The following is a 25574-nucleotide window of genomic DNA, read 5'->3' on the forward strand; positions in this document are numbered from 1 at the left end:
TGGCTTGAAGTTTGGCTGAACCCATTGTTTCCTGGAAAAAACAGAGAAAAGAAATGGAAGCAGTGCCAAATTTTATATTCTTGGGCTCAAAGATCATTGCAGACAGTGATAACAGCCATAGAATTAAAACACACTTAGTCCTTGGAAGGAAATTTATGGCAAATCTGAATAGCATACTAAAAAGCAGAGACATCACCTTACTGATAAAAGTCCATATAGTCAAAGGTATGATTTCTACAGTTATAAGGTATGACAATGAGAACTGGGCTATAAGGAAATCTGAAAGCTACAGAATGGACACTTGAAATGTGGTGCTGGAGAAGACTTCTGAGAATCCTTTGTATAGGAAATAGATCAAATCAGTCAATACTTAAAGAAATCAGATTGTTCATTGGCAGGTCAAATAAAACACTGAGCTTAAATACTTTGGTCACATAATGAGACAAAACTCATTAGAAAAGACCATGATGTTGGGAAGTATTAAAAGAAAAAAGAAAAGGAAATGGCAGAAGAGATTGATAGTGTCATGAAAATAATGAATATGAGCTTGTAAAGATTTTGGGAGATGAAAAATTGAAGCACAACAACAATCAGGAAAGTTTTCATGCAGAAAGTGGCATCTGGATTGTGCTCTACAAAAAATAAATTATTTTAGAAGGCAAACTTGATGAAGAAGAGTGTTATGAATGTGGGGTTACTACCTATAAAAGGAACAGAGACAGGAGATAGAAAGTCATGCTGAGGAAAATATATCAGATCAATTTGATCAAGATAGAGAATGCATATCAATTTTATTGACAATGAACCCATCACTTGTCAATCTTATGTATTGATTTAAAAGAAACCTTTACCACTTGTTATCAAAAGCACTTTAAACTTATTTATTTTAAACATTCTTTTCCTTTTAAATTTTGAGTTCTAAGTTCCCTCTATCCTTTTCATTTTCTTCCTCAGCCACTGAGAATGTAAACAATGTAGTATCAATTATATATGTGAAAACATCAAAACATTTCTATATTATCCCTATTTTAAAAAACCAAGAAAAATAAAATGAGAAAGTTATACTTTAATTTGCACTGAGAATTCATCAGTTCTGTCTATGGAGGTAGATAGCAATTTTTCATCTTAAGTCCTTTGAAAGTGTTTTAGATTGTTGTATTGATCAGAATAGCCAAGTCTTTCACATTTTTATTACTGTGCACATTGATTTCCTAATTTTTTTACTTCACTTTGTATCAGTTCACATAGTTCTTGCCATGTGTTTCTGAAACAGCATCCTACATTGTAAAGAGGTATTTCCCCACACTATTATTATGAAAACAGGATTACAAGTAGATAAGAAGTATGGTGTGGTAGAGAGGGATTTGAATTTGGCAACAGAAGTATGGGGATTGAATCTCGTCTTGGAATACTTATCACCTATGTGACTTTTGATTGCTAGTTCCCTTTCTGGGCCTCAGTCTTCTGATTTGTAAAATTATTAGATTAAATGGTTCCTAAATCCTTTGCAGCTCTGAATCCTATGATACTGCAATAAATTAGTTGATGAAGGTGAACAAGAACTAAGGAAATTAATTTCTATCATCTTACAAAAGAGCAAAAATTACAGAATTTCAGCATTAGAAGGGACTTCAGACATCTTTTCTGTATTGGCAAAACCTGGAAATAAAGATGTTGTGCAATGACTGAGGCATTGCTGAGTAAGTTGTGGCAGATGAGTGTGAGAGAGAACTATTTTGCTGTAAGAAATGAAAAAGTAGAGAATTTCACAAAGATATAGAAAGACTTACATAAGCTGATGTAGAGGGAAGCAAGTAGAACTGACAGAACAGTTTATAACATCAATCTTTTAAAAATAACTAATTTTGAGGACTTTTATAAATTGCTAAATAACAGAATGAGCAGAACCAAGAGAAAAATTATATAGTAATATTACAAAATCAAACAACTTTGAAAGCTGTAAGAATTGTAATTAAATCACCTTTCATAATTCTTATTTTTTTAGTTATTATTTCTTTTTTATTTTTTTAATAACCTTTTATTTACAGGTTATATGTATGGTTAATTTTACAGCACTGACAATTGCCAAACCTCTTGTTCCAATTTTTCCCCTCCTTCCCCCCACCTCCTCCCCCAAATGGCAGGATGACCAGGATGATGTTAAATATATTAAAATATAAATTGGGTACACAATAAGTATACATAACCAAACCATTATTTTGCTGTGCAAAAAGAATCGGACTCTGAAATATTGTACAATTAGCCTGTGAAGGAAATCAAAAATGCAGGTGGGCAAAAATATAGGGATTGGGAATTCAATGTAATGGTTCTTAGTCATCTCCCAGAGTTCTTTCGCTGGGCATAGCTGGCTCAGTTCATTACTGCTCCATTGGAACTGATTTGGTTCATCTCATTGCTGTGGATGGACAGGTCCATTAGAATTGGTCATCATATAGTGTTGTTGTTGAAGTATATAATGATCTCCTGGCCCTGCTCATTTCACCTTTCATAATTCTAGAGAATTGATGATTATATATGCTATTCCTTACAGAGAGATGATGGATTTAGGATGCAGTATAACATATATACACATATACATATGTGTGTATATATATATATATATATATATATATATATATATATATATATACACAATCATTGAGGGAATTTGTTTTGCTGCACTATCCATATTTATTACAAAGTTTTTGTTTTTGTGTTTTTTAAGGGTTGAGAAAGGAGAAAAAATAATTTCTGGTAATTTTTTAAAATTAGAAGAAAAAAGTTTACAGATATTAAATTATACACTTTCAGAAGAAGTCACTTTATTATTTTTACTAAATTGCTTTATTTTTATTACAAGAGAATTCTCATGAGGCAAAAGTAATTTGTAAATCTTTGCAATGTCATAATAACACACAAACATTAAAAAAAAAAGCAAATAAAAGGGAAAGAAAGCTGACTAATCCAATTCAATACCTGAAAAAATATTTTCTCTATGACACATGCAATATATGGTTAAATTTGAAAGATTTCTAGTAGGGGAAGGAAATTATTATCTATAAGATCTCTTATTCCATTTCGTGGTTAGCTCTAATTATTAGTAAACTTTTCCTTTCTACTTTCCTTCTACAATTCCAACCCATTGCTTCTAGTTTTTCCCATTAGATCAAGAATAAGTCTTATTTCTCTTTAAATACCAGCTCTTCAAAGAAGTGACAGTCTTTCCTATTCCCCATTACAAGTCTTTTTTCAGTATTTTTCACTTCCCCCATACCAAAAACAAAAACAAAAACCCAAAATATGTGGTGTTTTGGTAACAGTGCTGTTTTGGTCCCCGGCAGAAATATACGTATCCCATCTACAACTAGTCAGATGAACCTCACCCAAACATGCTACTCTTAGTATGCTTATCTCTGTATGGCAGGCAGCCTGACCATGTGCAGACTAGTAAACTGTAAAATGCTATATCAAGATTGTTGTTACCACCATTTCCTTAGTCCTGCTTCTTAAACTTGTAAAGTTTTAAATATCTAGCTTTGTTTTCCTTTTTTTCTTTTGATAAATTATTCTATAGAAAATTCTAAAAGTCTTAGTGCAGTTAAGCTATTAAAGCTCAAAACTATTCTTAAGACTTTGTTGTTTATATAATTTTTTTTCTTATAGTTCCATATAAAGAGAGGAATAAACACTATTTATTCTGTCTAACCAGTAGCTAGTTTGTCAGGTTGGTATAGTAAAATTTTACATCTACAGATAACTGAGAAGGAAGAAGGTGAAACAATTGAAAAATTATTTAGGATCATTCAAAAACACAGGTTGAAAGAAGAGTAACAATGAAAATGTGAACTTTTCTATGATGATTTTGAAAGGCAAAAAAACTCAGAAACCAAATACAACTTGCTCTCAAACTGAATCTCCAGTTTTTAGATTATTAGAAGAAACTACTAGTGAAGTCAGAAAGCATGCTATTTTTTATGAATCAGAAAACTCCAAGAGTCCACTACTAGAAGTAAACCTTGAACATTGAGTAAATATACTTGAAAATGTTTTATAGATGGTGCTGAAATAATGAGCAACCTATAGGAAAAAGCAATCTATAGTAAATTAGTACCTTCAGAGTTTGAAAGGACAACGATAAGAAAACCAAAACAAAACAAACATTCATTTAGAAACCCAATAGTGTTTTTCTGTAATTACTAGTACCTTCTTGGGTATAGTTAACAATAAACCATTCCTCCACTGCATTTGACTGGGAAAATTACAGTTTTAAGATAACACCCACTTTTCTGTATGTGAATATATATCACCTGCTGATAAAATCAGCATAAAGGTAGTAACTTATCAACTTAAAAACAATCAACGTAATTTATGTCCCAAAAGAAACATAGTATTTATGTTTCTAAACTAGCAAACAAAAGATAATTTAACTTTTAAAGTTATTAAACTAAACATTATGGGAAGAGAATAAAAAGATAATGATGAAAATGAAGAGGAACTACAGAAAGACCTATACAAGCAAGAAATTAATGTTTATTGAATGAATGAACAAGAAGGAAGAATGTTAAAAAGAGGAAGAGAAAGAGCAATAGGAAGAGGAAAAATGAAAGAAGTAATAAGAAGTAGGAGTTAGGAAGACCACATATATCATGCATAGTAGATGAGTCATATAGAAGGGAGGGAGTAAATAAACAGAGTTAATTTTAGCTACATTATGGGTTAAAGATGTTTTTGTGGGTTAGCTAGGAACCAAACTACCATGTTCCCATGAGAAAATGCATTCCACATTCCAAACAACCAACATATTAGCAGAAAAATGGTGCACTTGTAAATGCTTGTGTTTTCACTGGCTCTTCCTGTTTTCTCTAGTCTTCGATAGATCATAGAATAATAGTTTTAGAGATGAAAGGGACTTTATATAAATCAAGTCACAGAATCACAGATTTTGAAAGTTGGAAGGGATCTTCCATCTCAATTTTAAAATAAAGAATCTGAAGCTCAGAGGTTGTCTAGGGTCATATAGCTGGTAAAGGCACAGGATCAGGGTTGAATCCCATCAAGAGCAGTGACTGACTTGGATCCATTGTCTTGATTTAATTTTTTTCTGATGTGGAGATTAGGTAGCTAAGACATCCTTACCCCCACCTAGGCAGAATCATACCATGCTCAAGTTGGATGAATCATGCATTTGAAAGGCCCAGACATGGAAAGCATTATTTAATGCAAAAACAGAGATAAAATCAAGAATCACAAAAAAGTCTGAGAGGAGAGGACTTAATGAGAAGAAAATTTGGATGTTTAAGTGGCAATAGTCCAATAATTGACAAGCAGCAATGTGTTGGACTAAACTAAAAACTCTATTAATTTGTAATACGTTGTGGTTTATTCTGTAGTCTCTTTTGAGTAGAAAATTCTTGACCTCATTATTATTTGCTACATTACTGTCCATATGGTAAGAGACAGTGGTTTTAATTTGTCCTCAGAGTTTCAGGATTATCCCATTTTTTGGTACATCAGTAGCTTGAAAACAAGTTTGTATAGCTACATAATAGTCACGCTTTTTTGCTGGCGTGTGTGTGTGTGTGTGTGTGTGTGTGTGTGTGTGTAAGTATTGTTTAGTGGATGTTTCTCCTTTTCCATTTTTGACTTCTTCCACCAATCACTGCACAGGGGATCACCAGCGGGAGGGACTCTCAAACAATAAAGCTAGAGACTCTGAGTTTAATCATACTTTGGATAGCTCTGTTTAAGAATATCCTGGAAGAATGGCATGGACTTGCAGTCAAAGGATCAAATCTAAGTGTAGAATTCTGAAACTTTGGCATTTAGTTTAAAATGAAAGCATTTTCACCATTTTTCTCAAAGGTCATTTTCCCCATGGAAATTCATGAGAGGAAATAGGACTTTTGGCTATATATTCAACCATAAATATGTTTTTTAAAATATAGTTAGTCAGTTAGCAAGCATTTACTAAGTATTTGATATATGATATGTACTGTGCTTAGTTCTTGGTATACAAAGAAAGGCAAAAATAATCTATGTTTTTATGTAGCTCATGTTCTAATGAGTATGGCAACATGCAAAACAAAGGTATATATAAGATATATACATATGCATATAAAATATTAAAGAAATGTAATTTCAGAGGGATGGTACTAGAAAGTGGGGTCATAGTCACTTCTACTGAAAATATTTCCTGGAAAGGTTCTAGACTTCTAGTCAAGATGGTTGCCTGAAAGACGGTAGATAGCCTAAATCTGACATAGATATTCTAGCAAAGACCTGAAAACTTCATTAGATCAAATGACAGAAATCCAAAGAGAAATTATAGTAACTACATATATATGTATATGTCCATATGGAGTATACTCCATAACTACATGGAATGTCACTCAGAAGATCACAGGAGAGAGTTAAACAGGCCACCAGTAAAACCAGCACCAGAACAAATAAGCAAGGTGCCATTCAATGAGACCAGAAATGAGCTCAAGAAATGTATAGCTTACAAGGCTTTATTTCCACAGTTAGCTGGAATACAGAGCTTTATCAAGAAAGATCCAAAAGAGTGAAAAAGTCAGTTATTGATCTTGGGAGCAGCAATAATCAGTTTGGTTGGGATAATGCTCAGACTAAAATGCCCTAGAGATCTGAGGTCTTGAAAACTCTGTTCTGAGATTCCACAGGTATCCATGAAGATCCATGAAGAATAAACTCCAAAGATTTTAGGATGTTTAACCTCAGGAGGTAGAAGTCAGCTCAAGAATTCAGGTATTAAGACCACCCCATTGAAGAAAACAGTAGGAACAGAGTGCGCACTCTGAGAAAAAACACCCAGGTTCAGGAACTAAAACTGGAGAAATGAGTAAATGGAAGAAGATACCAACTACCATGGAGAATTGTTATAAATAAGAGTTGCCAAAAATCTACTCCACAAGGAAAAAGTAGTTGCAAAACAATTGCAAATAGAATTTCAAAGGAAAAAAAAAAACTCCACTATTTTACACAAGAACTATATTAATACCTAGAACAAATGAAGCAAGACATAAAAATGAAATAAAAGCCCTGCAAGAAAGAATTGGAAAGAGAAAAATAGTTTAGAATCGAAAGTGACAAACTTTACCCAAGTAATATACTCTGAAAATTTAAATGGACCAAACATAAATCAATGACCATGACACAGCAAGGAATATTAGAATAAAATAAAAACATAGAATAAATAACAATTGCAAGATGATATAAAACAGACCGACTCGGAAAACATGTCAAGAAGATAAAATTAAAAAAAAAAGAAAAAAAAAAGATAAAATTTAAAAATTACTTGACTACTTGAGAAACATGATTAAAATTGAACAATAAAAGAAATTTATGATGTCAAGAAGTCATAAATTAAATTTGCCCAGATTAATCCCAACTAGTAAGTGAATTGAAAATAAAATGGACAAATCAACTCCTGAAAGAAACTCCAAAGGAAAAATCACAGGTATATTATAGACAAAATCCAGAGCTTCCACTCAAAGAAAAAAAATACTTCAATAATCTAGAAAGAAAGAGTTCAAGTATTAGAAACCAGGACATACCAGTCCTACTTTAAACAAGAGGAGATCTTGGAATACCATATTCTAAAAGTTAAAAAATATTAATTTACAACCAACAGTATTTTTCTCTTCAGAAATGAATATAATTCTGCAAAGAAGTGGGAGAGGAAAGAAGTGACCCTTTAATGGAATAGAGATTTTACAAGAATTTCTGAGGATAAGACCAGAGTTAATTACATTTTGAAATATAAAGATATTTTATATCAAAAAAATCTAGAAAGATAAATTTATTTGAAATCTTGAAAGGAATTATTGACAACATAGTCCTATCATTCTAATTGGCAAAGAAACAAACATCTTTAAGAAACTTAATGCTTTAAAAGAAAACTGAGAGTTAAAAATGAAAACAGAAAATCCTGTAGGTAAATGGATTGTGCAGATAGGATTTTAAGGTAGAAAAGAAAATAGAGGGCAAAAAGGATGCACTAGGATGTGTGAGAAGAATAAATAAATATAGAGGAAAGGGGAACACCCATAAGCCTCATTCACCTGCAATGGAAAATGTGAATTGAATATGTATATACATATACATGCATACACATAATCTTAGATAAGACCATGTTAGTTATCAAACTTCTTTCTCTAGGTTTCTTCTCCTTTTGTGATTTCAGAGAACTTAAAAGGACCATGAGCTATAATTCTGGATCCCCATGTTGAATATATGTATTGTTTGGATTGGGTAGGAATCCCCAGAATCAAATGAGCAGCTTTGGAAGGATCAGACTGAGTAGTATTAGCAGATACATTTCTTGATTGGCCAAATTGTTTAACTCTGGATTATAATGAAGACAAAATATACTAGGTACATACTAAATAAGATTAAAGTAATGAATGCAGATGGTTATGGAAAATGAATATTTGTAGAAGACAAATTTGTTTAAAAATTTTTTCAGCTCATTTTTCTGGGAAATCATGTTTACTGGACTTATAGGCAGACTCATAGACTTAAATGGAGGGGAGAAAATGTTGTTGTTGGTTCTTCATTCTTACAGAAAAACAGTGATATCAAAAAGGCTTTATAAATATGATTTTATTTAATCCTGACCATAACCCTGAGAAATTGGTGCTCTTATTTTCATTCTAGAGTTGAGGAAAGTGAGGGAAACAAAGGTTAGATAACTTGCCCAGGCTCACACAGCTATTTGGTGTCTGAGACAGAATTTGAACTAAGGTCTTCTTGATTCTAAGTCCACTACCTTATCCACTGTGCCATTTAGTTGTCTCAGTGAAGGTGCAAATAAAATACTGAAAGGAAAATCATCAAGAAGCAGGTGCTTGACTTTATAAATCTGAAAGTCAAAAATGGTTATTAAATCATTGATTCCAAGATACATGCTAATGATAATAAGGGTTGTCGCCATCTCTTACTCTACAGGCCTCAGGGCTTTTGCTGTATCAGTTCCAAAAGTTTTGAAATTATTAGTGAAATGAAGACATATTATACCTGAAATTTCTTCTGGTTTTCAGGGAGAGTAGAAATTAGGCAAATCCAACAGTGAGACAAACCCTACTCACTGATGCCAGATAAACTGTTTTAGACTTTGATGCAACAGATAATAATTCTTAATGAATTGATTTTTCTCTGAAGACTATATCAATCATGATTTTATCAATGTTTGTACATTTGGAGTACATGTAGAATTTGGCTTAGATTATCCAGTCAACTGGACAGAAGGAAATTTATAATGGAGAGACTCTAGAACAAATTGTGATTAAGTAACAACACTGGATTGACAGCACCAGCAGATTCTAGAGTGGAAGAATCCAGATAGTCTCAGCACTCAAATTAGCCCATTGTGAAAGGTTAAGATACTGTACTGAGGTGAAGTCCAAGGTAGATAGAGCTTCCATAGGTGAAAGTGAATTGTTTCCAACTATGGGATAAATGGTATAACTACTGATTTTGTTAAAATAATTTTCTACTGGAAAAATTTGGATGCCAGTTTAATAGAACAATATTCTAGGCCTGAACTGTGAACTTGTGGCAAATGATTCACCTTATCCTGTTGGCATGACTCATTATCAGCATTATATTCACTGAATAGATATTAGTTGACAGCAGTGAGCTTACCAAAATAACCACAAACAAACCGTCATAACCCCAAACCCCCAAAACACAGTGGCTAAAATCATATCATCAACTTCTGACTGGATTACTAAAACAGCTTCTTTTTTGGTCTCTCTTCCTTAAATCATTTCCCAGGCTAATCTATGTTCTCCACTGTTGCTAAAGTGATTTTCCTAAAGTGCAGATCTATGTTATCCCCTTACTCAATAAATGCTAATGGCTTCCTGTTACCTTTAGGATAAAAATCCTGACATAATTTAAAGCTGTTTGGCTTATGTGATGGATATATTAATCTTTTCTCAGCAGCAGGATGGAATGTGTGTTCTTCCAGCAAATGGGCACTGATCCCATCTCTGCTTGACTATGACAGTTGGTGATTTTGTTTGTGGACATCCAGACCACTGAATACTGACAATAGGACTAGCAGTGTTCCTACCACTTTCTTATACATTAATTTAAAAAAAAGAATGATATTAGCCATATGATGATTGATGAACACTAGAGCCCTGAAATAATCAAATCATCTTCTCTACAATCTATGAAATTTCAGTCTTTGGCTTTGATCCCCAGTCCACTTCAGACAAATAACTTCATGGGATTAACTCATGACAAAACATCTGACATATACAGGAAGATGATAACAAGAGCCTTATTGTAGCTTCTGAGCTTAGTTCCTGATCAGAACCTAATCATGTAACTTTATGATTTCAGCATCGATATTTAAAGTTGTTAAATCTATGTGACTTAAAAAGCCATTGTCAAATAATGCAACAAGGTTGGATGGGAGACCTGATAAAGTGTTATTAAGATTTTGACCAACTTTGAGCCATCATGTAAATTTATTATAAGAGGATATATATTTTCCTAATTGTCAAGAAAGATTTCAGAAAACTGAAAAGATTTCTTTGATGGAACAGAAAGAAGACATAAGACAATTTTCCTCATCACTGTGGGTTTTCACATTCAGTGAATCTATTAATCTGTAAACCACTGGGATGGTTTTTTTTTTCAGAAGCTTTAGTCCTTGATACCTATATCTTTGGTAAAATGAAAGTAATGATCTCTCAGGTTCAAGTAATACAGTTTTAGAAGATTCTAAAATCTTGTCTAATCTATGGGACTGACTGTGTTTAAAAACTGATTCTACTAGGACAGGCAGCAGGGAATGATAACAAAATATAGATATGACTAGTTGTAAATGATGGACTAAAGTTCAAGCTCAGTGACATCTCTGCTTTGAAAGAGGCTTACATTACAGAATATAGATAGTCTTTTGTTAATAGGATAATAGTGGCTTTTCACATATTTGCCTTGAGAAAAGGCGATAATAGAAGCTGGTGGTGTGTGCTTGTAATCCCTGCTAAGAAGGAATCTGAATTTGAGAGACAATTTGAGTTCAGAGTTCTAAGCTGCTGTAGGTTAACTAATCAGATATCTTGAGCTAACTCAGCACTAAAGTGAACTTCTGGATCCTCAGAGTTCATCAGGTTGCTTTAAAAAGGAAAGTGTCTGCCTAAGTTGCAAATAAAGCAGATCAAAGCTCCCATATAAATCAGTAATAGGATTGATCCCTTGAGTAGCCATTGTACTCCCACTGTGGGTGAGACAGGAAGATATGATTTCAAAAAACTAACAAAAAAACAAATGTGAAGATGGAGTCACTTAAGTGACTTTCTAAAGAGTTCTACACTTAGTTTTCTTGATGTGTTTTCTGTTTATATTACAAGTATGAACACATTACTCCCACTTTAATGGAGGTCTCATAGCCAAATAAAACAGTAAAGTAAAACAAATAATACAGTAAGCATATCTGAAAATTTTTGCAGGATTTTATATCTACATTTACCCCCATTAAAAAAAGAAATATATTTTCTCTCCATCCCATGTCTCACTCCATTGCAAAAAAAAGGAACCCCCCCATTTCATATATTTGTGTGTGTGTGTGTGTGTATGTGTGTACATGTTTCATTCTGCATCTTAAAATTTTCCCCTATTGGTAATGAATAACATATTTGTTTCATTATTGATCTTCTGGAGTAATGAAGGGTTATTGTATTTACTCTAATTCTGATACAGCCTTCAAAGTTCTTTGCACAATGTTATATAAATGTTTTCCTGATTCTTCCCACTTCATTCTTTGTGAGTTTATAAATATTTTCAAAATTATTCATTTTTATAACATGATGTTAGGATATAAATTACCCTTCTGGTTCTATTCACTTCACTCTATGTTAAGTTTATATATTATTATTATTATATTTTTCAATGTCTTTTTGAAATCATCTATTTTCCTATTTTTTATACCAAAGGAGTACTTCATCATATTCATATGCCAGAACTTATATAGACATTCCTTAGTCATTGAAAATCCTCTTAAGTTTCAGGTTTTTGCATTACAAAAAGTGCTGCTATAAATGTTTTTGTACAGACTCTTTTTCTCTTTCTTTTATTTCTTTTAGGTATAGACTTAACAGTACAATAACTGGGCACTCACTGTGTAGTAACTTTGTGTCTATAGTTCCAAATTGCTTTTCAGAATGGTTATATGTTTATTTCCTCATAGCAATTGAAGCAATTCCAACATTTATAATTTTCATTCAGAAAAGAACCCAACAAACATCTTTGAGACTAAGTCATATGAAGCTGAATCTTAGAATTGTTTTAGTTTTCATTTCTTTAATTAGTAGTGATTTGGAGAATTTTTTTTCATATGTCTCTAAATAATTTGGGTTTATTCCCATGAGGAATGCATATTCTTATCCTTAGACCATTCATGAATTAAGAAATGGCTCTTTTAAAAAAAATTAGATTATTTCCTTATATATCTTGGAAATAAGGCCTTAATCAGAAAAACTTTTTGCCAAGATTTTCCCCAGTTGTTTCCCTTTAAATCTTAGCTTTATGAGATTTGTTACATAAAATCACTGATAATTTTATGTCAAAATTATCATTCTTCTATTATCTTCTTTATATCTTGTTTGCTCAAGGACTTTTTTCTATCTTGCCCATTGTATGATGGGCAATTTTTTCCATGTTTCTAATTTGTTAATGGTGTGGATTTTCATATTTAGTTCATGTATCCATTTAGGACTTATCTTTGTATAAAGTGGGAGGTAGGCTTAAGTCTCATTTCTTCCGTGATACTATCTAATTTTCCTAGTGGCTTTTGTTAAATAGTGAATATTTATCACAATAGGTTGAGTCTTCAAATAACTGAATGGTAGGGTACTAGATAATTTGCTTCTATATATTGTATATTCAGTCTATTCTATTAGTTAATCTCTTTGTTTCTTAACCAGTCCCAAAATGTTTTTATAAAAACTTTTTTTGTGGTACAGTTTGAGATTTAGTAACCTATGAGCTAGGTCTTCTTTAATTCCATTTCTTTTCATTTAGTTGAATTTATATAGTTCTTGCATATATCTTGTAAGGTAGACTCCCAAGTATTTCATACATTCTGTAATAATTTTAATTGAATTTTTCTTTCTATTTCTTCTAACTCAGTTTTATTGGTATTGTGTAGAAATTCTGATGATTCTGTGAATTTAATTTATTCCTGAAAGTTGATTAATGTCATTAATTGGTTTAATTAACATTTTAGTTGACCTTTAAGAGTTCTTTAAGGGTTCATATCCTCTGCAAAAAGTGGTAATTTTGTTTCTTCTTTTATTCAAAGGCTTTCCCTTCAATTTTATTTTTTTCATTTCCCTTCTCTTTGTGTCTTTTCTGACTCATTGTAGTGTTCATAGGCTCTATCTGCCAGCTCAGTGTTCAGGTATACATTATCATTAATCCTTCCTTTAGTACAGGGAGCTACAGACTATGCTTGCATATTTGTTACAAACAAATACTACATTTTTATTAATAGCTTTTATTTTAATATCACATCTCTTTCTCTTTCTCACACACACACATATATACACACACATATATAAATATATTTTACTGTATTTCTTTCTCAACCTTTTCTATGGTAACCATCTCTTATAGTACAAAAGAGGAAGAGGCAAACCTACAAAATTAACCAATGTAACAAAAAATTTGATGTTATATGCATTTCACATCTATAGTTTCCTCACCCTTGTCAAGAAGAGGGGGTGAGTATCTTTTAACCAACTATACATTTATTTCTTCTTACCAATATTTAATAATCTCAATCTTATCAATAACCAATAATCTCTTCTTTAGGACCAACCTTTGTTATTATAATTTTATAACATTAAGCTTCAATATTTGTTGTTACAATTTACATCACTGTAATCCTTATATATATTGTTTTCTTGGTTCTTATTACTGTACTTTACAATACATGTCTCTCATGCCTCTCTGTATATATCACATTTAAAATTTCTTGCAGTACAATACTATTCTATTATTTTTATATACAAGAATTTATTTAATCATTAACTATTTGTGAATATGTACTTTGTTTCCATTTTTTGCTACCACAAAAAGTACTACTATATTTTGTCGTATATGGGATCGGTCATTTTGTTATTGATATCCTTGAGGTACAGTTCTAGCAGTGGTATCTCTGGATGAAAGAGTATAGGCATTTTAGTGAGTTTTACTTTTAGAAGTTGTGAGAGCTAAGTTCCCAGTGTAATAGCATTATTTGAGCAAGCCACTTCTCATTTTGAAAATGATTTGCATTCTAACCTATGAGCTAAAATTTCCCCAATAGAAATAATGTGAAAGGTCATCTTGGCATCATGAATTGTGAACCTACTTTAAGAAAAAACATCAGTTTGGGGGCAAAGCCAAGATGGTGAAGAGGACACATATTTCTTTCTTTCTTTTTTTTGCTGAGACAATTAGGGTTAAGTGACTTGCCCAAGGTCACACAGCTAAGAAGTGTTAAATATAGCCAGGACTGGGTTTTTTTTATTCTAACTTTTAATTTAAATTTTTTCTAATTAATTAATTTTTTTTTTTTTTTTTTTTTTTTTTTTTTTTTTTTTTTTTTTTTTTTTTTTTTTTTTAGGATGCACATTTCTCTCTGACCTTCTTCTACAACCCTCAGACTAATTAGCAAATCCAGCCTCTGAATTAGTTCTGGATCAGCAGAACCCACAAATATCGGGAACGCAACAAATGACCAGCAGAAGAAAAATTTAAAGATTGCCAGAAAAGATCTGTTTCAATCAGAAACGGAGGGAGGCAGCCAAGCTCAAGTAGGCTGAGCACAAATGCCAGCACAGACAGCACAGAGCAGGGGTGGTACAGACACTGTGGGGTGGAGAATCTAGCAATGTTGGCTACTCTGTACCAATATTGGCTACTCTGCCCTGGCTGCTAGCCAGTAGATCAGCAGAGAAGTTATAAAACATCCAACACAAACACAAAAGGAAGAGTATATCCCAAAGCACAGGAGTCTCATGGGACTTGGGCATACCCACTCAGCCCAGGAATGAGTCTACACTGACCTAGTACAGCTGCACCTGCTTATAGAGGAAGCCACTGCTTGTAGAGGAAGCTTGGAAAACCTTCCTTGCCCTAAAAGCAGACCTTATCATTTTTTTAAAAAATGAGTAAAAAAGTAAAGAGAATTCTGATGATAGACAACTTCCATGGTGAAAGAGAGGAACAGATTTCAAACTCTGAGGTGACTAAAGGCAGATTGTCTCCAGAGGAAGCCCCAAAAGGTGATATAACCTGGTCCCCACACAAGGCTCTCCTAGAAGAAATTAAAAAAGGATCTTGAAAGAGAGCTAGAAGAAAAATGGGGAAAAGAAATGAAAAATTTGCAAGAGGATTTGGAAAAGGCATATAACTCATTAAAACATTGATTTGATAAAATGGAAAAAGAAAACAACTCCCAGAAAAAAGAATCTGTGAAACAGAAAAAGAAAATAACTCCTTAAAAGATATAATTTGTGAAATGGAAAAAGAAATTAACTCCTTAAAAAACAAAATTTGTGAAATGGAAAAAATTCCATAGAACAGACAGAACAACTCATTTAAAAATTCAATTGGACAAATACTAAAAGAAATTTTAAAAAGTTAATGGGGAAAGACATGAGTTTGAGTTTTATCTTCGACATATATTGATTGTGTGATCCTGAGCAAAATACTTAACATCTCTATGTTCCAGGCAATTCTGTAAGACTATAACTTCAAAACAATTGCCAAAATCCCACTGGTGGGTGGTATCTCTATCCTAGGATTTCCCTAGCCCAGTAAAATCCAGGTATTTGTCAAATTGCTCAATATCTGTCTTAATCTTGTATATTAAATAAAATGACACTCTTGTTTTTACAGAAAGGCTTGTGTGAGTGTGAACTGGTGGATACAAACTGCCAAAATGACTGTTGCCAAAGCTTAAGGATTCCAAATTCATGAAACTCTTGGAATAAGTCCAAAAAACCCACATGATCATCAACGGAAGCTCACTAAGACTAGCTGCTCATTTACCATATCTGCCTTTTCCCTATAAATTCCCTGCTGTCAATTCATTAGATTCGATTCATTGATCATTTTCTAAACAAAAGGCTTTTTTATCCCAAAGATCTTTTACTTTTTATTGCTTTCGTTATTTAGTCACTTTAAGTCATGTCTGATTCTTTGTGACTCCATTTTGGAGGTTTTATTGGCAAAGATACTGTAGTAGTTGGCCATTTTCTTCTCCAAATCATTTTTCAGATGAAAAACCGAAGCAAAGAGAGCTAAGTGACTTGCTCAGGATCACATAACTCGCAAGTGTTCTGAGGTCAAATTTGAACTCATGAAAATGAGTCTTCCTGGTTTGAAGCTCATTGCTCTATCCACTATACCATCACTTTGAATTTTACACTGATTTCATATTTTTTTTTAAACATTACTTTCTAAGTTCCTTCTGATATTATAATTTACTACCATTTTAATCAATAGGACTGGGTCATGGTTTTTTTTGGCTTAATGAATGATGAAAAATTATCTGTTATGTCCTGGATAGACTGCAGACCTCTCTTTTCATAGCATGTTACCAAGTGGCCTTTGAATAGCATTGATCAGTAAGTCACTAATCATTGCTACTTGTTTTATTCCTGTGATACTATAATTGTAATAGTGGAAAGTAGTGGAAAGAATGGCAAATTTCAGAAAATTTCAGAATTGGAAAACTAGAAGGGATCTCAGAAGTTACTTAGTAGTCATTTCTGGAAACAATCTGCATTGTAACATACTTGTCGGATTGTCTTTCAGTTTATTGTGGGAAAGCCTTATCTCTTGAGGAGCCTATTTGATTTTTGTAAAGCCCTATTAGTAAATTTTTTCCTTATGAAAGTGAGGGTGGGGGAGAAGGAAGGTTACCCCTATACAATTAATCATAAAGTCTCAAATATCATGACTTAAATAATCAATCAAAAGAAAATTATGTGTGAATAAACTCTTAGGTTAAAAGGATAATAAGAACTTTGGGTCATTAGATAAAGACAGATGGTGGCAACTGGAACTATCTTTTGATTTACTAAATAAATTCAAATCAGTCTCTTGGGTTACATATTAAAATAGCAAGCTAGTTTGGAATTAGTTGATTGGGAGAAGAAAGGAAGGAGGCACACATTTAATAAGGTACCTATTATGTGTCAGACATTGTACTAAGAACTTACAAATATCTCATTTGATTCTCAAAACCACTTTGGATCTGGATACTATTTTTATTCCTATTTTATAGTTGAGGAAACTGAGGTACATAATGGTTAAATTATTTGTGCAGGCCACACACACTATGAATAACTGAGACTAAATTTGAACTCAGTAAGTCTAAGGATATCAAAAGGTGCTTGTAGGTAGGTAGCTGGGTCTAAATTCAGGAGATGAGGATTCCAGATCTGAAAGACAATTCATTTTGAGGCTTAGACATAGTACTTCTCTCTCTTTCCATATCTTATTAACTATTTTACTAGGGAGACTGAAAGAATTAGGAGTAGAAAGAGATATGCTGAGGGCCAACAAATCTGAGAAAAGTAAAAAAAAGTATTCAACAATGAAATTGACCAGGTATGGACTAATCTTATGAAGTTAAAAAAATCAGAATACTTAGATGGTCCTTTGCTCTTATAGTAGTGTCCTCTAGAGCCAATGGCACACATTGAAGAAAGGTGGCTTCATGATTCTTCAAGGATTCCCACACTTAGATTCCAATAGAGGGAATCTAAAGGGAGCAAGGGCTCCAAGAAGGTAGAAAAGCAGCAGGGGGAATTGATTTAGTCAATTATTCTACTCAGTACTGGAAAGAAGATAGATCACTTTGTATAAATTGCTAGGTAAGAAATGAGGCCAAAAAATGGCTTCTTTTACCTATTCAAAAAATCAGTCTGGAGGGAGAAGATCCTTGGGGTTTCTGGCCAAGACTGAAAGAAATTGCTGTTTACACTCTGAGTCATTAGGGCTCAAACACTGACCAAGTGAGCCTTGGACTGATATCTGCTATTGCTCAATTTATGAAAGTCGGAGTGATTTGGATTTAAGGCATGGTCCTTAAGGAAGAAATCTATCTCATAAGCCCGAAGATATCTTACAAGGTTGCAGTAATCAAAATTTACATTCCTTTGGTCAGGGTACTTGTAGGTAAGGGTATGATACCCTTAGTGGACAGAGCAAGGTGAGGGAAGGGGCGAAGGAAGGAGAGAGGGAAAAAAAGAAGGGAAGGAAGGAAAGAAATAAGCAAGCAAGCAAAGAAAGAAAGAAGTTATGAAGAAAACAAGGAAGGAACCCGTGTTCTCTAACTAGAACTTGACAATTGGGTCCTCAGTGGCGTAGCTACAACTACTGGTCCTTTGTTCATGAAGAGGACCATGACATCAAAAAGATGATGCCATAACTTGTAAGTGAATTAGACTTAAGTGAGGGAGGGTCTCATTTCTTAGCCAGCCTTAATCACTGAATGGACATTGTATCAGCCCAACTGAGACCTGGGAAAGACTTTAATTAAAAAGATCAAGGTCTCCCATTGCATTTGGGGCCATTTCCAGTCATCCTGATCTTTCTTACTGTTTGACCCACATAAGTCTGGTGATTTTGCAAACCACTCCTTCATTTAAATCCAATACACTTGCAAGTTATGGTATCATCTTCTTGATGACATAGTCCTCTTCAGGAATGAGGGACAAAACAACAATAGATTGCTAGAGGTGGATGATCTAGATATAGATGATTTGCTTGCATACATTTTGTACGTACTTTAATTGATGAAAATTGATTGTTTTTATTCATTTTTGTTGTCTTACTGATCACTTCTCAAATAGGCACTAAAATTCATGGTTGGTTCTTTCATTACATCACTTTGTTCCATAATCTTGCTTAGATCTGAATTTTTATAAGGAGTATAGGATAATCCTCAAGGATTGGCTATGGAAGTGAACAGAAAGGAGTATTTGCTAAAGATATTAATAATATTAATAGTTAACATTAATGATTTAGAAATATGTAATTTTGTCCTCATAAGAGCCTGGGAGGTAGGTGTTAGTATTATTCTTATTTTAGAGATGAGGAAACTGAGGCACACAAAGAAGTTGTGACTTGTCCAAGGTAATACAGCTAGTAAGTGTTTGGATTTGAATTCAGGATTTCCTGACTCCAAGTTCAACATTCTATCCCCATAGTGCTAACTACTTGAATCCTGAGCACCATCTCGAGATGTCATGGAGGTTGAATAAGAGTTCTTTGTTAGCTCAATCTTAATTTTTCAAATCAAGATAATCTTTTATTTCCAAATCATGATTGAAGGCTGGTACCATCAGACTATTATAGTCTAATAAACTTTATTTGTTGAGTTCTTAGAGAAACTTCTATATTATCATTTATTCTTGATTTATGCTAATGAAATTATAGGAATAATGGGAGTTATAGTCAGAAAATGTCTTAAACATTATCTAATTCAGCTTCTTTATTTTACCATGTAGGAAACTGCTGCTTAAGTCTTGATTCAAGTTACAGAGATTGAGAGTAGAAGGACCAAAATTCATATGGAAATTCTCTGCCTCCTCAGTGAATTTTTCATTATACTATGTTGATAGCTCTTTATACTCCTAAAATACAGCTCTTCCATTTCACTAATTCTCCCTTTCTTTCTTACTCTCTCTGCCTCCTCAAAATCTTTAAAAATACTTTTAGGATGAAATCTAAAATCTTCAGTTTGTCATTTAAAATCATCTATTATTTAACTCTCATCCCTATCTACTTTTCCAGAATGTCTCAATTGCCTTCATGTGTTCTCTTTTTCAGTCTTGCTGTTGAACAAGCAGTAACCTGTATCTAGAACTCATTTCCCTCTTAGCCTCTAGAATTCCTAGGTGTCATATCTTAGATGAGACCATTCTTGATTCTCCTAGTTTTTAGAAGTCTGCCCATCTTGAAATTAATTGTATTATATTACATAAATTAAAATAACTGATTAATTATTTATTCACATACTGTATTCCCTAGAACTGCAAAGGAATATAAGGTCTTTTAAGCAAGCACTATTTTACCAGTGCCTGCAACATAACAGGCTGTTAAATAGTTACTGAACTGATTGAATTGATGCCAGAAGTTTCTTGGAGACAATTATATTATGTACTAAAGGTGAATTTCAGGAAAAAAGTGATTCATTATCTGAAAGACATAACTATATGATTAAGATCTAGATAAAGTGCTACTTACATTTACTTTATATCTTATTGATTTCTGCTAATAATCATCTTTCAGAATGCTGGTTAATTTTCCTCTCCCCCCCCATATTTTCCATAAGCTTGTTGTTTTTACTTATCCAATTTAGAGGCTGTTTAGTCTAATAATCTAGCTTTGCTAGATGGTTTAGTGAATACTATGCTTGATTTAGCATCAGCAAGACTTGAATTAAAATCCTCTCTCCTCCTAGGAGTAACTTAATCTGTCATCCTCACTTTTCTCAACTGCAAAATGGAAAGTACTATTGCCTTCCCTACCCAATTGCTCTGAAAATCAAGTAAGATAATTTACATAAAATGCTTTAAAAGATTTCAAAATGCTATATAAATAGTAGCTATTATTATTTGCAGGCAAGGAAACAAATGATATATTTTTTTGTGTGGTAGAATAGAATCAGCCTTGATTCTATGATCTAGGTTCAGATTCCAGCTCTCACCCTTGCTATCTGCTGTACTGAGCAGGTTATTTAAGTTCTCTGTGCCTTAGTTTCTTTATTTGTAAAATGGGAGTGTTGAACCAGATGACCTTTGATGTCTTCTTTAGAACTAGATTTGTTATCCTACTTACTGAATTAGCCCATTGTGTCTGAACTATTTTTCTATTTCCACATGATTGAGAAATTCCTGTCAATACTAAGACAATATAGAAAGTTGGTTTTTTGTTTGTTTGTTTTGGTCACCTTCAGGTTGCTCATATTAGCTATGGATTTCAAGTGAATCCAACACTTCCCCACTCCACCCCCAACCTTTTTTTTTTTTTTTTTTTTTTTTTTTTTTTTTGTTACAGCTTTCAGTAATAACAGCTCCCTAAACTGGCTATTTAAGACTCTTAATTTAGGAAAGCTGTTTAGACTTGCTTATCCACCTAAGGAGAAAAACACTAGTGTCTTTAAAAACAACGATAACAAAAAGCTGTAGTCAAACATCGAGGTGCAGCTCTGCTTCCTGGTGCTATGTAAAGTAGGAAACTTTTTAACAGCATCGTTTGCCAAAAGAAGGCTCTATTCCACTCACCACAGGCAGTCTCTGAACATAAACCTCTCTGGAAATCCCACAGAGCTTCTTTGTAAAGAGAACTTCTTGTTTCGATCAGTTTTTCGAGCAAGCCAAGAAGTAGGCCATTGATTTCTAACACTGTGGTACGGAGACACAGACCAAGGGAGAATGCTCAGCTTTGTAACCCCCTAAGAGGTCTGTAGTTCTGTGAGAGGTTTGGCAACACCTTCTTAGCCCTCATGTGCAATCTCTTCTCCTCAAAATCATTCCTAAACACAGCTGTAACCAGGGTGGTGCTAAGCACTGACAATAATAGAACCATAGAATGTTAGAACTGGAAGGGACTTTAGAGCTCAGCGAATGCAAGCTTCTCATTTTGTGGAAGTGGAAATGAAATGTCAGAAAAACTGATGGACTGTCCAAGGTCACCCAGCTAGTTAGTGGCGGAGAAAGGAACAGCAGCCCAGGCCTCTTGACTCCCTTTCCAGGGCTATGCCCCACTGCCCCATGTTACATTCTGGCTCAAAAACCTCCAGTGGCCTCCCACTGCCTACTGGACAGTGTCAAAACTAGCCATCTTGGCAAGGAAGGCAGCTTTTCAACTGGCTTTATACTACTCACCCAACCTTATCTTTCTGATAGGAAAACTTTCAACAATTACAGAAAGCTAGAATTAGAAGGGGAGAATGAGTAGTTAGTTTACCTGTACTTGAAGGAGAATTTTTTCCCCCATCAGTTCTCTTTATTGCCAAAATCTTTTCTCTGTGATTATGTACAATTTATCAAGTCAACAAGCATTTACAAGACACTTAATGTGGTCCAGGAATTATGTTAAGATTTGGGGCTCAGTAATAATATAACCACAAGTTAAGGCATTTATCTCGGCCAATGAGGAGAGACTCCCATACCAATGGGCACAGGAACTGATGTTACATTCAGATAAGATAAGCACCATGAGAAAAAACTGATAAGGAGAATATGTAGGGGGAATTAAGGGATTCCATTTAAGTAGAAGAAAGCTGAAAAAATACGTTAAGGTGTAATGGGCTGAAGCTGGAGTTGATGCGCTGAGGTCCCAAGCATGTGAGGCTAAATAGCAATTGGATGATACTCTATTAATATATGCTTGAAGAAAGAATGGCCCCACCCACTCTTTGTGCAAGTTTTGATGTGTTGTATAGGAAATGACATAGAGACGATTTTGGTGGGTGGAGAGAGAGAGGCAGAGAGACTGCTGGCCAGGTTTGTGTCGCAGCTGCTCACACTTCCTATAGCCATCCCCCTTCATCTCCTCAAAAAATAAAGATCGAGAATTTTCCCTTAACCTGAATTCCTGACTCTGGCTGATTTTAAAATATGCGGTCATCACATGAAGGAAGAAAGTTGAGTGAATTCAATGAGCAGCTTGTTATCTATTATAGGCTAGGCACAGTACTCCAGATACAAAGAAGAGCAAAAATGTCTTAAAGAACTCACACTCTAATAAGGAATACGACACACAAATAACAAGGTGCAAAAAAAATATACATGGTTATAAGTTGAAAATAGTCTTAGAAGGAAAGCACTAGCATTAAGGACTCTGGGAAAGGCCCCCATTAAGAAACCGCATGTGAAATTATGTAAAATATATCCATAAAAGTCATATGAAAGAAAACATAGATTCCCCCACCCTAATATAAAAAAACCCTCACAAAAAATAAAATTATATAGAGTTGGTTGTTAAACAAAATTACAGAGAAAGAGAATGAGAGAGAGAGAAAGAGAATGTGAGTGTGTGTGTGTGTGTGTGTGTGTGTGTGTGTGTGTGTGTGTGAGAGAGAGAGAGAATTGATTATCATCAGGACATCCATGCTTATTACACATATGGTCATTGAGCCTTTGCTTGAAGATGCCCAATGTAGAGAAACGTCCTTGTCTAAGAACATAGTAAGTGTATAGCAGAATTTAGATTCACATTTAGAAATTTTCACTTTTATATCTATTGTTCTTAACTCTATACTCCAGCTTCTTTAACTGTGGTTCATATGTGGTTAACATATAGGGTCTGTTAACTTAATGTGGAGCATTGTGAAATCATGAATTATTATAAATAACTGTTTGATTTACATAGGTATTTTTATGTATCTATATATCCAGGATCATACAAAAATTTCTTGGGTGAAAAGGGGGTCATGAGTGGAAAACGTTAAAGAAGTAGGCATAGCCCACTGTACTTCAATGATACCAGGCTTTCCTTACAAGATAATAATCTAATGCTATATAGTATGTAATAGCCAGAAAACCTTTCCTTAAATATCTTTGATGAGCAGGAATTTGTTATGTTCAGAGGAGGAAGTCCATTTGATTTTTCAATAGTTCTAATTATTTTTTAATTAACAAATTGTGATTTTATGTAGGCCATTGGGGCTCTTTGGGCCTCTTCTTTACTCAGATCCATTTCTTCACTTTCCTTAAAATATGCTTGGAATGTCCTTACTATTCACTTCTACCTCTTAGGGTCCTTCAAGGTTCAGTTCAAGACCTAACTCTATCACAGTCTTTTCTGACTTCTCAAGTCTTGACTTAATTTCCTCTTCACTGGACCCTGATGGCATTTATTATTTTTATCCATTTCTCCTGGCCTTTTACCATATACATTAAAATATTGAGAACATTGAGAGAAATCATGAAAAAAAGTAGGAATGAAATGAGCATAGCAATATCAGAGTGCAAAATATATATTAAAGCATTAATCATCAAAACAATTGGTAATGGTTTAAAATATTCTATCAGTAGAACAGATTAGATAAGCTAGACCCAGAAGCAAACACAATAGTCCAAGGTTGGATAAAATCAAGGATAAAGATTTTGAGGTGAAGCACTCCTTAATACTAGAATATTTGTGTATGGATATATTATTTTCCCAATTAGCTCTGGAATAGTGAGGCCTATGTAATAATTTATTTTGTATTCATTTTATTGAATGGGACAGGGTTAAATGCAATAATTTATTTCTGAAAGCCTTTCCATATCTCTCTAGTTATTACTATTTTCCCAAATCTAAATTATTTTATATTTAATATATATGTATAAATACTTAAAATGTATAAATAAATAATATATATGTATAAATATGTATAAAATATGTATAAATATGTTCTTTCCCCTCAGATGAATGTAATTTCTCAGGAGCCAGGACTATATCAAATCTTTGTATCTTTGTATCTCCAGTGCTTGGTACATAGTAGGTACTCAAATGTTTGTTGAATTGGGGGCACAATATTAAAAACCATATGTTTCCATGCCCTAAAGAAGCTTATTTTCTGTTGAATATGGATATGTGTATGTATGAGTGTGTGTGTGTGTAAGAGAGAGAAAGAAAGAGAGAGAGAGAGAGAGAGAGAAAGAGAGAGAGAGAGAAAGAGAAAGAGAGAGAGAAAGAGAGAGAGAGAGAGAGAGAGAAAGAGAGAGTGTGAGTGTGTGCATGTATGTTAAGGGATCAGAGAAAATGAATATCAAGTGAATGACATTCAAACCAACTTCATAGCTTTTAAAAGAATACTTGGGCAAAATTGCAAGAAATTAACCAGTTTTACTGCTTTTCAATACAGCAAAGCATCCCCTAGAAGAAAATGCTATCAATCTACTTTGGACAAAAACATGTTTGATACAATTCACGTTAAAAAAAAACCTTGCTTGCTTGTGAATGTATGTGTGTACATATGTGTGTTTTTTTGTGTTAAGTTAGGTAAGTAGATTTATAATTGTATTTAACTACACCGTTGGATTAGTTTCTGTCTTGGTGCCATATGGGCACAGCATTAGAAGTCAACAAAAAAATTCAAAGAAGAAGCAATTTATATTGGACCTTCTGCATGATTTTCTTGGTTCTACTTAAAATCTTCTTAGGTTCTGATGACAAAATGCCTATTCATTAATGAACATTGATTAAATATCTAGATATTGCAAATCACTATGTTAAGAAGATATAAAGTTTAGATAAGATAATAGTCCTTGTCCCCCCAGAGCTTATGATTTAGTAGAGGGAAACAAAGCATGAAGAGAGATAATTATAATAGTATTACATGATGAGCATCACTTATTTTTTAATGTAATCTGATCATTTTAATAAATTACATAGCCAACAAAGTGAATTTTCAAGTCCTGTAAATGAGTTTAGGTAGATGAAATTGAGGAGGGATTGCATAGAAATGGTGACTTAGAACCTAATTCCCACCTACATTTCAAATTCAAACATATATGTATTCAAAATGACTTTCTTTTTATTCT

The 25574-nt window shown here is 33.4% G+C and overlaps 1 protein-coding gene across 2 annotated transcripts in view; it reads right to left on the bottom strand.

Annotated features, from left to right (window-relative positions):
- FBXO25 (F-box protein 25) overlaps positions 1 to 21565 on the bottom strand; it is a 158577-nt gene extending 137012 nt beyond the window's left edge. Inside the window, exon 1 of one of the 2 annotated variants that reach the window (XM_031951158.1) lies at positions 21324 to 21565. In XM_031951158.1, coding sequence (XP_031807018.1) covers positions 21324 to 21343 — 20 coding nt within the window. In that variant the 5' untranslated portion in view covers positions 21344 to 21565. The remainder of the gene's footprint in view (positions 1 to 21323) is intronic. The other variant, XM_031951159.1, reaches the window with a different exon arrangement.
- Positions 21566 to 25574: the final 4009 nt, after the last annotated feature.

The sequence above is a fragment of the Sarcophilus harrisii genome, chromosome 2 (genome assembly GCF_902635505.1).
Source record: "Sarcophilus harrisii chromosome 2, mSarHar1.11, whole genome shotgun sequence".
In the NCBI taxonomy this organism is placed as follows: Eukaryota; Metazoa; Chordata; class Mammalia; order Dasyuromorphia; family Dasyuridae; genus Sarcophilus; species Sarcophilus harrisii.